This window comes from Heterodontus francisci, unplaced genomic scaffold (genome assembly GCF_036365525.1).
Source record: "Heterodontus francisci isolate sHetFra1 unplaced genomic scaffold, sHetFra1.hap1 HAP1_SCAFFOLD_561, whole genome shotgun sequence".
Classification (NCBI taxonomy): domain Eukaryota; kingdom Metazoa; phylum Chordata; class Chondrichthyes; order Heterodontiformes; family Heterodontidae; genus Heterodontus; species Heterodontus francisci.
In genome coordinates this window covers 95,868-111,424 of record NW_027140389.1, presented here as the reverse complement: position 1 = coordinate 111,424, position 15,557 = coordinate 95,868, and the positions used below count along the sequence as shown (strand labels likewise).

At 49.4% G+C, this 15,557-nt stretch overlaps 1 protein-coding gene across 1 annotated transcript; it reads left to right on the top strand.

The window, feature by feature from the left end:
- Window positions 1-2,597: 2,597 nt before the first annotated feature.
- On the top strand, window positions 2,598-9,343 carry LOC137359601 (uncharacterized protein PF3D7_1120000-like). The gene is made up of 2 exons (XM_068025430.1): window positions 2,598-2,846; window positions 9,188-9,343. Exons 1-2 carry the CDS (start codon window positions 2,598-2,600, stop codon window positions 9,341-9,343), a joined length of 405 nt encoding a protein of 134 aa, XP_067881531.1.
- Window positions 9,344-15,557: the final 6,214 nt, after the last annotated feature.

The window sequence follows — 15,557 nt, the reverse complement described above, 5'->3', positions numbered from 1 at the left end:
TTGAAGCAGCAGGTGATGTAGATGAAGCAGGAGGTGATGGAGTTGAAGCAGCAGGTGATGTAGATGAAGCAGGAGGTGATGGAGTTGAAGCAGGAGGTGATGGAGTTGAAGCAGCAGGTGATGTAGATGAAACAGGAGGTGATGGAGTTGAAGCAGGAGGTGAAGGAATTAAAGCAGGATGTGATGCAGCTGAGGCAGGAGTTGATGCAGTTGAAGCAGGAGGTGATGGAGTTCAAGCAGTGGGTGATGGAATTGAAGCTGAAGGTGATGTAGTTGAAGCAGGAGGTGATGGAGTTGAAGCAGGAGGTGATGGAGTTGAAGCAGGAGGTGAGGGAGTTGAAGCAGGAGGTGATGGAGTTGAAGCAGGAGGTGATGTAGTTGAAGCAGGAGGTGATGGAGTTGAAGCAGGAGTTGATGGAGTTGAAGCAGGAGGTGAGGGAGTTGAAGCAGGAGGTGATGGAGTTGAAGCAGCAGGTGATGTAGATGAAGCAGGAGGTGATGGAGTTGAAGCAGGAGGTGATGCAGTTGAAGCAGGAGATGGTGCAGTTGAAGCAGGAGGTGATGGAGTTGAAGCAGGAGGTGATGGAGTTGAAGCAGCAGGTGATGTAGATGAAGCAGGAGGTGATGGAGTTGAAGCAGGAGGTGATGCAGTTGAAGCAGGAGGTGATGAAGCTGAAGCAGGAGGTGATGGAGTTGAAGCAGGAGGTGATGGAGTTGATGCAGGAGGTGATGGAGTTGAAGCAGGAGGTGATAAATTTGAAGAAGGATGTGATGGAGTTGAAGCAGGAGGTTATGGTGTTGAAGCAGTAAGTGATGGAGTTGAAGCAGGAGGTGATGGAGTTGAAGCAGGAGGTGATGAAGTTGACGCAGGAGGTTATGGAGTTGAAGCAGGATGTAATGGAGTTGAAGCAGGAGGTGATGCACTTGAAGCAGGAGGTGATGGAGTTGAAGCAGGAGGTGATGAAGTTGACGCAGGAGGTTATGGAGTTGAAGCAGGATGTAATGGAGTTGAAGCAGGAGGTGATGCACTTGAAGCAGGAGGTGATGTATTTGAAGCAGGATGTGATGCACTTGAAGCAGGGGGTGATGGAGTTGAAGCAGTAGGTGATGGAGTTGAAGCAGGAGATGACGGAGTTAAAGCAGGATGTGATGGAGTTGAAGCAGGGGGTGATGGAGTTGAAGCAGTAGGTGATGGAGTTGAAAAATGAGGTGATGAAGTTGAAGGAGGAGGTTATGGAGTTGAAGCAGGATGTGATGGAGTTGAAGCAGGGGGTGATGGAATTGAAGCAGGAGGTGATAAAGTTGAAGCAGGATGAGATGGAGTTGAAACATGATGTGATGAAGTTCAAGCAGGAGGTTATGGAGATGAAGCAGGAGGTGATGGAGTTGAAGCAGAGGGTGATGGATTTGAAGCAGGAGGTGACGGAGTTGAAGCAGGAGGTGATGAAGTTGAAGCAGGAGGTGATGGAGTTGAAGCAGGATGTGATAGACTTGAAGCTGGAGGTGATGGAGTTGAAGCAGCAGGTGATTAAGTTGAAGCAGGAGGTGATGGAGTTGAAGCAGGATGTGATGGAGTTGAAGCAGGAGGTGATGGAGTTGAAGCAGGAGGTGATGGAGTTGAGGCAGGAGGTGATGGAGCTAAGCAGGAGGTGATGGAGCAGAAGCAGGAGGTAATGAAGTTGAAGCAGGAGGTGATGGAGTTGAAGCAGAGGATGATGGAGTTGAAGCAGGAGGTGACGGAACTGAAGCAGGAGGTGATGAAGTTGAAGCAGGAGGTGATGGAGTTGAAGCAGGATGTGATGGAGTTGAAGCAGGGGGTGATGGAGTTGAAGCAGGAGGTGATGGAGTTGAAACATGTGGTGATGAATTTGAAGCAGGAGGTGATGGATTTGAAGCAGGAGGTGATGGAGTTGAAGCAGGGGGTAATGAAGTTGAAGCAGGATGTGATGCAGTTGAAGCAGGAGGTGATGGAGTTGAAGCAGGAGGTGATGGAATTGAAGCAGGATGTGATGCAGCTGAAGCAGGAGGTGATGCAGATGAAGCAGGAGATGATGGAGTTGAAGCAGGAGGTGTGGGATTTGAAGCAGGAGGTGATGGAGTTGAAGCAGGAGATGATGCAGTTGAAGCAGGAGATGATGCATTTGAAGCAGGAGGTGATGGAGTTGAAGCGGGAGGTGATGGAGTTGAAGCAGCAGGTGATGTAGTTGAAGCAGGAGGTGATGTAGTTGAAGCAGGAGGTGTTGGAGTTGAAGAAGGATGTGATGGAGTTGAAGCAGGAGGTTATGGTGTTGAAGCAGGAAGTGATGGAGTTGAAGCAGGAGGTGATGGAGTTGAAGCAGGAGGTGATGAAGTTGAAGCAGGAGGTTATGGAGTTGAAGCAGGATGTAATGGAGTTGAAGCAGGAGGTGATGCACTTGAAGCAGGAGGTGATGGAGTTGAAGCAGGATGTGATGCACTTGAAGCAGAGGGTGATGGAGTTGACGCAGTAGGTGATGGATTTGAAGCAGGAGATGATGGAGTTAAAGGAGGATGTGATGGAGTTGCAGCAGGAGGTTATGGAGATGAAGCAGGAGGTGATGGAGTTGAAGCAAGAGGTGATGGAGTTGAAACATGAGGTGATGAAGTTGAAGGAGGAGGTTATGGAGATGAAGCAGGAGGTGATGGGGTTGAAGCAGGGCGTGATGGAATTGAAGCAGGAGTTGATAAAGTTGAAGCAGGATGAGATGGAGTTGAAACATGATGTGATGAAGTTGAAGCAGGAGGTTATGGAGGTGAAGCAGGAGGTGATGGGGTTGAAGCAGGGCGTGATGGAGTTGAAGCAGGAGGTGACGGAGTTGAAGCAGGAGGTGATGGAGTTGAGGCAGGATGTGATGCAGTTGAAGCAGGAGGTGATGGAGCTGAAGCAGGAGGTGATGGAGTTGAAGCAGGAGGTGATGGAGTTGATGCAGGAGGTGATGGAGTTGAAGCAGGAGTTGATAAAGTTGAAGAAGGATGTGATAGAGTTGAAGCAGGAGGTTATGGAGTTGAAGCAGGAAGTGATGGAGTTGAAGCAGGAGGTGATGGAGTTGAAGCAGGAGGTGATGGAGTTGAAGCAGGATGTAATGGAGTTGAAGCAGGAGGTGATGGAGTTGAAGCAGTAGGTTATGGAGTTGAAGCAGGAGGTGATGGAGTTGAAGCAGGAGGTGATGGAGTTGAAGCAGGAGGTGATGCACTTGAAGCAGGAGGTGATGGAGTTGAAGCAGGAGGTGATGGAGTTGAAGCAGTAGTTGATGGAGTTGAAGCAGGAGATGATGGAGTTAAAGCAGGATGTGATGGAGTTGAAGCAGGGGGTGATGGAGTTGAAGCAGGAGGTTATGGAGTTGAAGCAGGATGTAATGGAGTTGAAGCAGGAGGTGATGGAGTTGAAGCAGTAGGTTATGGAGTTGAAGCAGGAGGTGATGGAGTTGAAGCAGGAGGTGATGAAGTTGAAGCAGGAGGTTATGGAGTTGAAGCAGGATGTAATGGAGTTGAAGCAGGAGGTGATGGAGTTGAAGCAGTAGGTTATGGAGTTGAAGCAGGAGGTGATGGAGTTGAAGCAGGAGGTGATGGAGTTGAAGCAGGAGGTGATGCACTTGAAGCAGGAGGTGATGGAGTTGAAGCAGGAGGTGATGGAGTTGAAGCAGTAGGTGATGGAGTTGAAGCAGGAGATGATGGAGTTAAAGCAGGATGTGATGGAGTTGAAGCAGGGGGTGATGGAGTTGAAGCAGGATGTGATGGAGTTGAAGCAGGGGATGATGGAATTGAAGCAGGAGGTGATAAAGGTGAAGCAGGATGAGATGGAGTTGAAACATGATGTGATGAAGTTGAAGCAGGAGGTTATGGAGATGAAGCAGGAGGTGATGGAGTTGGAGCAGGGGGTGATGGAGTTGAAGCAGGAGGTGACGGAGTTGAAGCAGGAGGTGACGGAGTTGAAGCAGGAGGTGATGGAGTTGAAGCAGGATGTGATGGAGTTGAAGCAGGAGGTGATGGAGTTGAAGCAGGAGGTGATTAAGTTGAAGCAGGAGGTGATGGAGTTGGAGCAGGGGGTGATGGAGTTGCAGCAGGAGGTGATGGAGTTGAAGCAGGAGGTGATGGAGTTGAGGCAGGAGGTGATGGAGCGAAGCAGGAGTTGATGGAGCTGAAGCAGGGGGTAATGAAGTTGAAGCAGGACATGATGGAGTTGAAGCAGGAGGTGATGGAGTTGAAGCAGGAGGTGATGGAGTTGAAGCAGGAGATCATGGAGTTGAAGCAGGAGGTGAGGGATTTGAAGCAGGAGGTGATGGAGTTGAAGCAGGAGATGATGCAGTTGAAGCAGGAGATGATGCATTTGAAGCAGGAGGTGATGGAGTTGAAGCAGGAGGTGATGGATTTGAAGCAGCAGGTGATGGAGTTGAAGCAGGAGGTGATGGAGTTGAAGCAGGAGGTGATGGAGTTGAAGCAGGAGGTGATGAAGCTGAAGCAGGAGGTGATGGAGTTGAAGCAGGAGGTTATGGAGTTGAAGCAGAAAGTGATGGAGTTGAAGCAGGAGGTGATGGAGTTGAAGCAGCAGGTGATGCAGCTGAAGCAGGAGGTGATGGAGTTGAAGCAGGAGGTGATGGAGTTGAAGCAGGAGGTGATGTAGCTGAAGCAGGAGGTGATGCAGTTCAAGCAGGAGGTGATAAAGTTGAAGAAGGATGTGATGGAGTTGAAGCAGGCGGTTATGGAGTTGAAGCAGGAAGTGATGGAGTTGAAGTAGGAGGTGATGGAGTTGAAGCAGGAGGTGATGGAGTTGAAGCAGGGGGTAATGAAGTTGAAGCAGGATGTGAGGCAGATGAAGCAGGAGGTGATAAAGTTGAAGAAGGATGTGATGGAGTTGAAGCAGGGGGTAATGAAGTTGAAGCAGGATGTGATGCAGCTGAAGCAGGAGGTGATGCAGTTGAAGCAGGAGATAATGGAGTAGAAGCTGGAGGTGAGGGATTTGAAGTAGGAGGTGATGGAGTTGAAGCAGGATATGATGCAGTTGAAGCAGGAGATGATGCATTTGAAGCAGGAGGTGATGGAGTTGAAGCAGGAGGTGATGGAGTTGAAGCAGCAGGTGATGTAGTTGAAGCAGGAGGTGATGGAGTTGAAGCAGGAGGTGATGGAGTTGAAGCAGGAGATGATGCAGTTGAAGCAGGAGATGATGCATTTGAAGCAGGAGGTGATGGAGTTGAAGCAGGAGGTGATGGAGTTGAAGCAGCAGGTGATGTAGTTGAAGCAGGAGGTGATGGAGTTGAAGCAGGAGATGATGCATTTGAAGCAGGAGGTGATGGAGTTGAAGCAGGAGGTGATGGAGTTGAAGCAGCAGGTGATGTAGTTGAAGCAGGAGGTGATGAAGCTGAAGCAGGAGGTGATGGAGTTGAAGCAGGAGGTTATGGAGTTGAAGCAGAAAGTGATGGAGTTGAAGCAGGAGGTGATGGAGATGAAGCAGGAGGTGATGAAGTTGAAGCAGGAGGTGATGGAGTTGAAGCAGGAGGTGATGGAGTTGAAGCAGCAGGTGATGTATCTGAAGCAGGAGGTGATGGAGTTGAAGCAGGAGGTGATGGAGTTGAAGCAGGAGGTGATGTAGCTGAAGCAGGAGGTGATGGAGTTGAAGCAGGAGGTGATGGAGTTGATGGAGCAGGTGATGGAGTTGAAGCAGGAGGTGATAAAGTTGAAGAAGGATGTGATGGAGTTGAAGCAGGCGGTTATGGAGTTGAAGCAGGAAGTGATGGAGTTGAAGCAGGAGGTGATGGAGTTGACGCAGCAGGTGATGTAGTTGAAGCAGGAGGTGATGGAGTTGAAGCAGGAGGTGATGGAGTTGAAGCAGGAGATGATGCAGTTGAAGCAGGAGATGATGCATTTGAAGCAGGAGGTGATGGAGTTGAAGCAGGAGGTGATGGAGTTGAAGCAGCAGGTGATGTAGTTGAAGCAGGAGGTGATGGAGTTGAAGCAGGAGATGATGCATTTGAAGCAGGAGGTGATGGAGTTGAAGCAGGAGGTGATGGAGTTGAAGCAGCAGGTGATGTAGTTGAAGCAGGAGGTGATGAAGCTGAAGCAGGAGGTGATGGAGTTGAAGCAGGAGGTTATGGAGTTGAAGCAGAAAGTGATGGAGTTGAAGCAGGAGGTGATGGAGTTGAAGCAGCAGGTGATGTATCTGAAGCAGGAGGTGATGGAGTTGAAGCAGGAGGTGATGGAGTTGAAGCAGGAGGTGATGTAGCTGAAGCAGGAGGTGATGGAGTTGAAGCAGGAGGTGATGGAGTTGATGGAGCAGGTGATGGAGTTGAAGCAGGAGGTGATGGAGTTGAAGCAGCAGGTGATGTATCTGAAGCAGGAGGTGATGGAGTTGAAGCAGGAGGTGATGGAGTTGAAGCAGGCGGTTATGGAGTTGAAGCAGGAAGTGATGGAGTTGAAGCAGGAGGTGATGGAGTTGAAGCAGGAGGTGATGAAGCTGAAGCAGGAGGTGATGGAGTTGAAGCAGGAGGTGATAAAGTTGAAGAAGGATATGATGGAGTTGAAGCAGGAGGTTATGGAGTTGAAGCAGGAAGTAATGGATTTCAAGCAGTGGGTGATGGAGTTGAAGCTGAAGGTGATGTAGTAGAAGCAGGAGGTGATGGCGTTGAAGCAGGAGGTGATGTAGTTGAAGCCGGAGGTGAAGGAATTGAAGCAGGATGTGATGCAGCTGAGGCAGGAGTTGATGCAGTTGAAGCAGGAGATGATGGAGTTGAAGCAGGAGGTGATGGAGTTGAAGCAGCAGGTGATGCACATGAAGCAGGAGGTGATGCAGTTGAAGCAGGAGGTGATGCAGTTGAAGAAGGAGGTGATGGAGTTGAAGCAGGAGATGATGCAGTTGAAGCAGGAGATGGTGCAGTTGAAGCAGGAGGTGATGGAGTTGAAGGAGGAGGTGATGCAGTTGAAGCAGGAGGTGATAAAGTTGAAGAAGGATGTGATGGAGTTGAAGCAGGGGGTAATGAAGTTGAAGCAGGATGTGAGGCAGTTGAAGCAGGAGGTGATAGAGTTGAAGCCGGACGTGAAGGAATTGAAGCAGGATGTGATGCAGCTGAGGCAGGAGTTGATGCAGTTGAAGCAGGAGATGATGGAGTTGAAGCAGGAGGTGATGGAGTTGAAGCAGCAGGTGATGCACATGAAGCAGGAGGTGATGGGGTTGAAGCAGGAGGTGATGCAGTTGAAGAAGGAGGTGATGGAGTTGAAGCAGGAGATGATGCAGTTGAAGCAGGAGATGGTGCAGTTGAAGCAGGAGGTGATGGAGTTGAAGCAGGAGGTGATGCAGTTGACTCAGGAGGTGATGAAGCTGAAGCAGGTGGTGATGGAGTTGACGCAGGAGGTGATGGAGTTGATGCAGGACGTGATGGAGTTGAAGCAGGAGGTGATAAAGTTGAAGAAGGATGTGATGGAGTTGAAGCAGGAGGTTATGGTGTTGAAGCAGGAAGTGATGGAGTTGAAGCAGGAGGTGATGGAGTTGAAGCAGGAGGTGATGGAGTTGAAGCAGCCGGTGATGTAGTTGAAGCAGGATGTGATGGAGTTGACGCAGGAGGTGATGGAGTTGATGCAGGAGGCGATAAAGTTGAAGAAGGATGTGATGGAGTTGAAGCAGGAGGTTATGGTGTTGAAGCAGGAAGTGATGGAGTTGAAGCAGGAGGTGATGGAGTTGAAGCAGGAGGTGATGGTGTTGAAGCAGCAGGTGATGTAGTTGAAGCAGGATGTGATGGAGTTGAAGCAGGAGGTGATGGAGTTGAAGCAGCAGGTGATGTAGTTGAAGCAGGATGTGATGGATTTGAAGCAGGAGTTGATGAAGCTGAAGAAGGAGGTGATGGAGTTGAAGCAGGAGGTGATGGAGTTGATGCAGGAGGTGATGGAGTTGAAGCAGGAGGTGATAAAATTGAAGAAGAATGTGATGGAGTTGAAGCAGGAGGTTATGGAGTTGAAGCAGGAAGTGATGGAATTGAAGCAGGAGGTAATAAAGTTGAAGCAGGATGAGATGGAGTTGAAACATGATGTGATGAAGTTGAAGCAGGAGGTTATGGAGATGAAGCAGGAGGTGATGGAGTTGAAGCAGGGGGTGATGGAGTTGAAGCAGGAGGTGACGGAGTTGAAGCAGGAGGTGATGGAATTGAAGCAGGATGCGATGCAGCTGAAGCAGGAGGTGATGCAGTTGAAGCAGGAGATGATGGAGTTGAAGCAGGAGATGATGCAGTTGAAGCAGGAGATGATGCAGTTGAAGCAGGAGGTGATGGAGTTGAAGCAGGAGGTGATGGAGTTGAAGCAGCAGGTGATGTAGTTGTAGAAGGAGGTGATGGAGTTGAAGCAGGAGGTGATGGAGTTGAAGCAGGAGGTGATGGAGTTGAAGCAGGAGGTGATGGAGTTGAAGCAGGAGGTGATGACGCTGAAGCAGGAGGTTATGGAGTTGAAGCAGGAAGTGATGGAGTTGAAGCAGGAGGTGATGGAGTTGATGCAGGAGGGGATGTTGCTGAAGCAGGAGGTGATGGAGTTGAAGCAGGAGGTGATGGAGTTGAAGCAGGAGGTGATGTAGCTGAAGCAGGAGGTGATGGAGTTGAAGCAGGAGGTGATGGAGTTGATGCAGGAGGTGATAAAGTTGAAGAAGGATGTGATGGAGTTGAAGCAGGAGGTTATGGAGTTGAAGCAGGAAGTAATGGATTTCAAGCAGTGGGTGATGGAGTTGAAGCTGAAGGTGATGTAGTTGAAGCAGGAGGTGATGGCGTTGAAGAAAGAGGTGATGGAGTTGAAGCAGGGGGTAATGAAGTTGAAGCAGGATGTGAGGCAGTTGAAGCAGGAGGTGATAGAGTTGAAGCAGGAGGTGAAGGAATTGAAGCAGGATGTGATGCAACTGAGGCAGGAGTTGATGCAGTTGAAGCAGGAGATGATGGAGTTGAAGCAGGAGGTGATGGAGTTGAAGCAGCAGGCGATGCAGTTGAAGAAGGAGGTGATGGAGTTGAAGCAGGAGATGATGCAGTTGAATCAGGAGATGGTGCAGTTGAAGCAGGAGGTGATGGAGTTGAAGCAGGAGGTGATGCAGTTGAAGAAGGAGGTGATGGAGTTGAAGCAGGAGATGATGCAGTTGACTCAGGAGGTGATGAAGCTGAAGCAGGAGGTGATGGAGTTGACGCAGGAGGTGATGGAGTTGATGCAGGAGGTGATGGAGTTGAAGCAGGAGGTGATAAAGTTGAAGAAGGATGTGATGGAGTTGAAGCAGGAGGTTATGGTGTTGAAGCAAAAAGTGATGGAGTTGAAGCAGCAGGTGATGGAGTTGAAGCAGGAGGTGATGGAGTTGAAGCAGCAGGTGATGTAGTTGAAGCAGGATGTGATGGAGTTGACACAGGAGGTGATGGATTTGATGCAGGAGGCGATAAAGTTGAAGAAGGATGTGATGGAGTTGAAGCAGGAGGTTATGGTGTTGAAGCAGGAAGTGATGGAGTTGAAGCAGGAGGTGATGGAGTTGAAGCAGGAGGTGATGGAGTTGAGGCAGCAGGTGATGTCGTTGAAGCAGGATGTGATGGAGTTGAAGCAGGAGGTGATGGAGTTGAAGCAGCAGGTGATGTAGTTGAAGCAGGATGTGATGGATTTGAAGCAGGAGTTGATGAAGCTGAAGAAGGAGGTGATGGAGTTGAAGCAGGAGGTGATGGAGTTGATGCAGGTGGTGATGGAGTTGAAGCAGGAGGTGATAAAGTTGAAGAAGAATGTGATGGAGTTGAAGCAGGAGGTTATGGAGTTGAAGCAGGAAGTGATGGAATTGAAGCAGGAGGTGATAAAGTTGAAGCAGGATGAGATGGAGTTGAAACATGATGTGATGAAGTTGAAGCAGGAGGTTATGGAGATGAAGCAGGAGGTTATGGAGTTGAAGCAGGGGGTGATGGAGTTGAAGCAGGAGGTGACGGAGTTGAAGCAGGAGGTGATGGAATTGAAGCAGGATGCGATGCAGCTGAAGCAGGAGGTGATGCAGTTGAAGCAGGAGATGATGGAGTTGAAGCAGGAGATGATGGAGTTGAAGCAGGAGATGATGCAGTTGAAGCAGGAGATGATGCAGTTGAAGCAGGAGGTGATGGAGTTGAAGCAGGAGGTGATGGAGTTGAAGCAGCAGGTGAAGTAGTTGAAGCAGGAGGTTATGGAGTTGAAGCAGGAAGTGATGGAGTTGAAGCAGGAGGTGATGGAGTTGAAGCAGGAGGTGATGAAGCTGAAGCAGGAGGTGATGGAGTTGAAGCAGGAGGTTATGGAGTTGAAGCAGGAAGTGATGGAGTTGAAGCAGGAGGTGATGGAGTTGATGCAGGAGGGGATGTTGCTGAAGCAGGAGGTGATGGAGTTGAAGCAGGAGGTGATGTAGCTGAAGCAGGAGGTGATGTAGCTGAAGCAGGAGGTGATGTAGCTGAAGCAGGAGGTGATGGAGTTGAAGCAGGAGGTGATGGAGTTGATGCAGGAGGTGATGGATTTGAAGCAGGAGGTGATTAAGTTGAAGAAGGATGTGATGGAGTTGAAGCAGGAGGTTATGGAGTTGAAGCAGGAAGTGATGGAGTTGAAGCAGTGGCTGTTGGGATTGAAGCTGAAGGTGATGTAGTTGAAGCAGGAGGTGATGGAGTTGAACCAGGAGGTGATTGAGTTGTAGCAGGAGGTGATGAAGCTGAAGCAGGAGGTGATGGAGTTGAATCCGGATGTGATGGAGTTGAAGAAGGAGGTGATGGAGTTGAAGCAGGAGGTAATGGATTTCAAGCAGGAGGTGATGAAGTTGAAGCAGGAGGTGATGAAGTTGAAGCAGGAGGTGACGGAGTTCAAGCAGGATGTGATGGAGTTGAAGCAGGGGGTGATGGAGTTGAAGCAGGAGGTGATGGAGTTGAAACATGAGGTGATGAAGTTGAAGCAGGAGATTATGGAGTTGAAGCAGGATGTGATGGAGTTGAAGAAGGGGGTGATGGAGTTGAAGCATGAGGTCATGGAGTTGAAACATGAGGTGATGAAGTTGAAGCAGGAGGTCATGGAGTTGAAGCAGGATGTGATTGAGTTGAAGCAGGAGGTGATGGAGTTGAAGTAGGAGGTGATGGAGTTGAGGCAGGAGGTGATGGAATTGAAGCAGGAGGTGATGGATTTGAAGAAGGGGGTAATGAATTTGAAGCAGGAGGTGATGAAGTTGAAGCAGGAGGTGATGGAGTTGAAGCAGGATGTGATGGAGTTGAAGCAGGGGGTGATGGAGTTGAAGCAGGAGGTGATGGAGTTGAAACATGAGCTGATGAAGTTGAAGCAGGAGGTTATGGAGTTGAAACATGAGGTGATGAAGTTGAAGCAGGAGGTTATGGAGTTGAAGCAGGTTTTGATGGAGTTGAAGAAGGGGGTGATGGAGTTGAAGCATGAGGTCATGGAGTTGAAACATGAGGTGATGAAGTTGAAGCAGGAGGTGATGGAGTTGAAGCAGGATGTGATGAAGTTGAAGCAGGAGGTGATGGAGTTGAAGCAGGATGTGATGGAGTTGAAGCAGGAGGTGATGGAGTTGAAGCAGGAGGTGATGGAGATGAGGCAGGAGGTGATGGAATTGAAGCAGGAGGTGATGGAGTTGAAGCAGGGGGTAATGAATTTGAAGCAGGAGGTGATGGATTTGAAGCAGGAGGTGATGGAGTTGAAGCAGGAGGTGATGGAGTTGAAGCAGGATGTGAGGCAGTTGAAGCAGGAGGTGATGGAGTTGAAGCAGGAGGTGATGGAGTTGATGCAGGAGGTGAGGGAGTTGAAGCAGGAGGTGATGGAGTTGAAGCAGGAGGGGATGGAGTTGAAGCAGCAGGTGATGTAGTTGAAGCAGGAGGTGATGGAGTTGAAGCAGGAGGTGATGGAGTTGATGCAGGAGGTGATGGAGTTGAGGAAGGAGGTGATGGAGTTGAAGCAGGAGGTGATGGAGTTGAGGCAGGGGGTAATGAAGTTGAAGCAGGAGGTGATGGAGTTGAAGCAGGATGTTATGTAGTTCAAGCAGGAAGTGATGGAGTTCAAGCAGTGGGTGATGGAGTTGAAGCTGAAGGTGATGTAGTTGAAGCAGGAGGTGATGGAGTTGAACCAGGAGGAGATTGAGTTGAAGCAGGAGGTAATGACGCTGAAGCAGGAGGTGATGGAGTTGAAGCAGGAGGTGATGAAGCTGAAGCAGGAGGTGATGGAGTTGAAGCAGGAGGTTATGGAGTTGAAGCAGGAAGTGATGGAGTTGAAGCAGGAGGTGATGGAGTTGATGCAGGAGGGGATGTTGCTGAAGCAGGAGGTGATGGAGTTGAAGCAGGAGGTGATGAAGTTGAAGCAGGAGGTGACGGAGTTCAAGCAGGATGTGATGGAGTTGAAGCAGGGGGTGATGGAGTTGAAGCAGGAGGTGATGGAGTTGAAACATGAGGTGATGAAGTTGAAGCAGGAGATTATGGAGTTGAAGCAGGATGTGATGGAGTTGAAGAAGGGGGTGATGGAGTTGAAGCATGAGGTCATGGAGTTGAAACATGAGGTGATGAAGTTGAAGCAGGAGGTCATGGAGTTGAAGCAGGATGTGATTGAGTTGAAGCAGGAGGTGATGGAGTTGAAGTAGGAGGTGATGGAGTTGAGGCAGGAGGTGATGGAATTGAAGCAGGAGGTGATGGAGTTGAAGAAGGGGGTAATGCATTTGAAGCAGGACGTGATGAAGTTGAAGCAGGAGGTGATGGAGTTGAAGCAGGATGTGATGGAGTTGAAACATGAGCTGATGAAGTTGAAGCAGGAGGTTATGGAGTTGAAACATGAGGTGATGAAGTTGAAGCAGGAGGTTATGGAGTTGAAGCAGGTTTTGATGGAGTTGAAGAAGGGGGTGATGGAGTTGAAGCATGAGGTCATGGAGTTGAAACATGAGGTGATGAAGTTGAAGCAGGAGGTGATGGAGTTGAAGCATGATGTGATGAAGTTGAAGCAGGAGGTGATGGAGTTGAAGCAGGATGTGATGGAGTTGAAGCAGGAGGTGATGGAGTTGAAGCAGGAGGTGATGGAGTTGAGGCAGGAGGTGATGGAATTGAAGCAGGAGGTGATGGAGTTGTAGCAGGGGGTAATGAATTTGAAGCAGGAGGTGATGGATTTGAAGCAGGAGGTGATGGAGTTGAAGCAGGAGGTGATGGAGTTGAAGCAGGATGTGAGGCAGTTGAAGCAGGAGGTGATGGAGTTGAAGCAGGAGGTGATGGAGTTGATGCAGGAGGTGAGGGAGTTGAAGCAGGAGGTGATGGAGTTGAAGCAGGAGATGATGCAGTTGAAGCAGGAGATAATGCAGTTGAAGCAGCAGGTGATGGAGTTGAAGCAGGAGGGGATGGAGTTGAAGCAGCAGGTGATGTAGTTGAAGCAGGAGGTGATGGAGTTGAAGCAGGAGGTGATGGACTTAAAGCAGGAGGTGATGAAGCTGAAGCAGGACGTGATGGAGTTGAAGCAGGAGGTGATGGAGTTGATGCAGGAGGTGATGGAGTTGAGGAAGGAGGTGATGGAGTTGAAGCAGGAGGTGATGGAGTTGAAGCAGGAGGTGATGGAGTTGAAGCAGGAGTTGATGGAATTGAATCAGGATGTGATGCAGCTGAAGCAGGAGGTGATGCATTTGAAGCAGGAGATGATGGAGATGAAGCAGGAGGTGAGGGAGTTGAAGCAGGAGGTGATGGAGTTGAAGCAGGAGATGATGCAGTTGAAGCAGGAGATGATGCAGTTGAAGCAGAAGGTGATGGAGTTGAAGCAGAAGGTGATGGAGTTGAAGCAGGAGGTGATGTAGCTGAAGCAGGAGGTGATGGAGTTGAAGCAGGAGGTGATGGAGTTGAAGCAGGAGGTGATGGAGTTGATGCAGGAGGTGATGGAGTTGAAGCAGGAGGTGATAAAGTTGAAGAAGGATGTGATGGAGTTGAAGGAGGAGGTTATGGAGTTGAAGCAGGAAGTGATGAAGCTGAAGCAGGAAGTGATGGTGTTGAAGCAGGAGGTGATGGAGTTGATGCAGGAGGTGATGGAGTTGAAGCAGGAGGTGAAAAAGTTGAAGATGTATGTGATGGAGTTGAAGCAGGAGGTTATGGAATTGAAGCAGGAAGTGATGGAGTTGAAGCAGTGCGTGATGGAGTTGAAGCTGAAGGTGATGTAGTTGAAGCAGGAGGTGATGGAGTTGATGCAGGAGGTGATGGAGTTGATGCAGGAGGTGATGGAGTTGAAGCAGGAGGTGATAAAGTTGAAGGATGATGTGATGCAGTTGAAGCAGGAGGCTATCGAGTTCAAGCAGTGGGTGATGGTGTTGAAGCTGAAGGTCATGTAGTTGAAGCAGGAGGTGATGGAGTTGAACCAGGAGGTGATTGAGTTGAAGCAGGAGGTGATGACGCCGAAGCAGGAGGTGATGGAGTTGAAGCCGGTGGTGATGGAGTTGAAACATGAGGTGATGAAGCTGAAGCAGGAGGTTATGGAGTTGAAACAGGATGTGATGGAGTTGAAGCAGGTGGTGATGGAGTTGAAGCAGGAGGTGATGGAGTTGAAACATGAGGTGATGAAGTTGAAGCAGGAGGTCATGGAGTTGAAGCAGGATGTGATGGAGTTGAAGCAGGGGGTGATGATGTTGAAGCAGGAGGTGATGGAGTTGAAGCAGGAGGTGATGGAGTTGAAGTAGGAGGTGATGGAGTTGAAGCAGGGGGTAATGAAGTTGAAGCAGGATGTGATGGAGTTGAAGCAGGAGGTGATGGGGTTGAAGCAGAAGGTGATGGAATTGAAGCAGGATGTGATGCAGTTGAAGCAGGAGGTGATGGAGTTGAAGCAGGAGGTGATGGAATTGATGCAGGAGGTGATGGAGTTGAGGAAGGAGGTGATGGAGTTGAAGCAGGAGGTGATGGAGTTGAAGCAGGGGGTGATGGTGTTGAAGCTGAAGGTCATGTAGTTGAAGCAGGAGGTGATGGAGTTGAAGCAGGGGGTGATGATGTTGAAGCAGGAGGTGATGGAGTTGAAGCAGGAGGTGATGGAGTTGAAGCAGGAGGTGATAGAGTTGAAGCAGGGGGTAATGAAGTTGAAGCAGGATGTGATGGAGTTGAAGCAGGAGGTGATGGAGTTGAATCAGAAGGTGATGAAATTGAAGCAGGATGTGATGCAGTTGAAGCAGGAGGTGATGGAGTTGAAGCAGGAGGTGATGGAATTGATGCAGGGGGTAATGAAGTTGAAGCAGGAGGTGATGGAGTTGAAGCAGGAGGTGATGGAATTGATGCATGAGGTGATGGAGTTGATTAAGGAGGTGATGGAGTTGAAGCAGGAGGTGATGGAGTTGAAGCAGGGGGTAATGAAGTTGAAGCAGGAGGTGATGGAGTTGAAGCAGGAGGTGATGTAGTTGAAGCAGGAGGTGATGGAGTTGAAGCAGGGGGTAATGAAGTTGAAGCAGGAGGTGATGTAGTTGAAGCAGGAGGTGATGGAGTTGAAGCAGGAGTTGATGGAATTGAATCAGGATGTGATGCAGCTGAAGCAGGAGGTGATGCAGTTGAAGCAGGAGATGATGGAGATGAAGCAGGAGGTGAGGGAGTTGAAGCAGGAGGTGATGG

Coding starts and splice junctions, on each gene's coding strand:
- LOC137359601 (XM_068025430.1), top strand. CDS start 2,598: ATGGAGTTGAAACATGAGGTGATGAAGTTGAAGGAGGAGGTTATGGAG. Junction 2,847..9,187: donor TGACGGAGTTGAAGCAGGAG/GTGATGGAGTTG, acceptor TTGATGCAGGAG/GTGATGGAGTTGAAGCAGGA.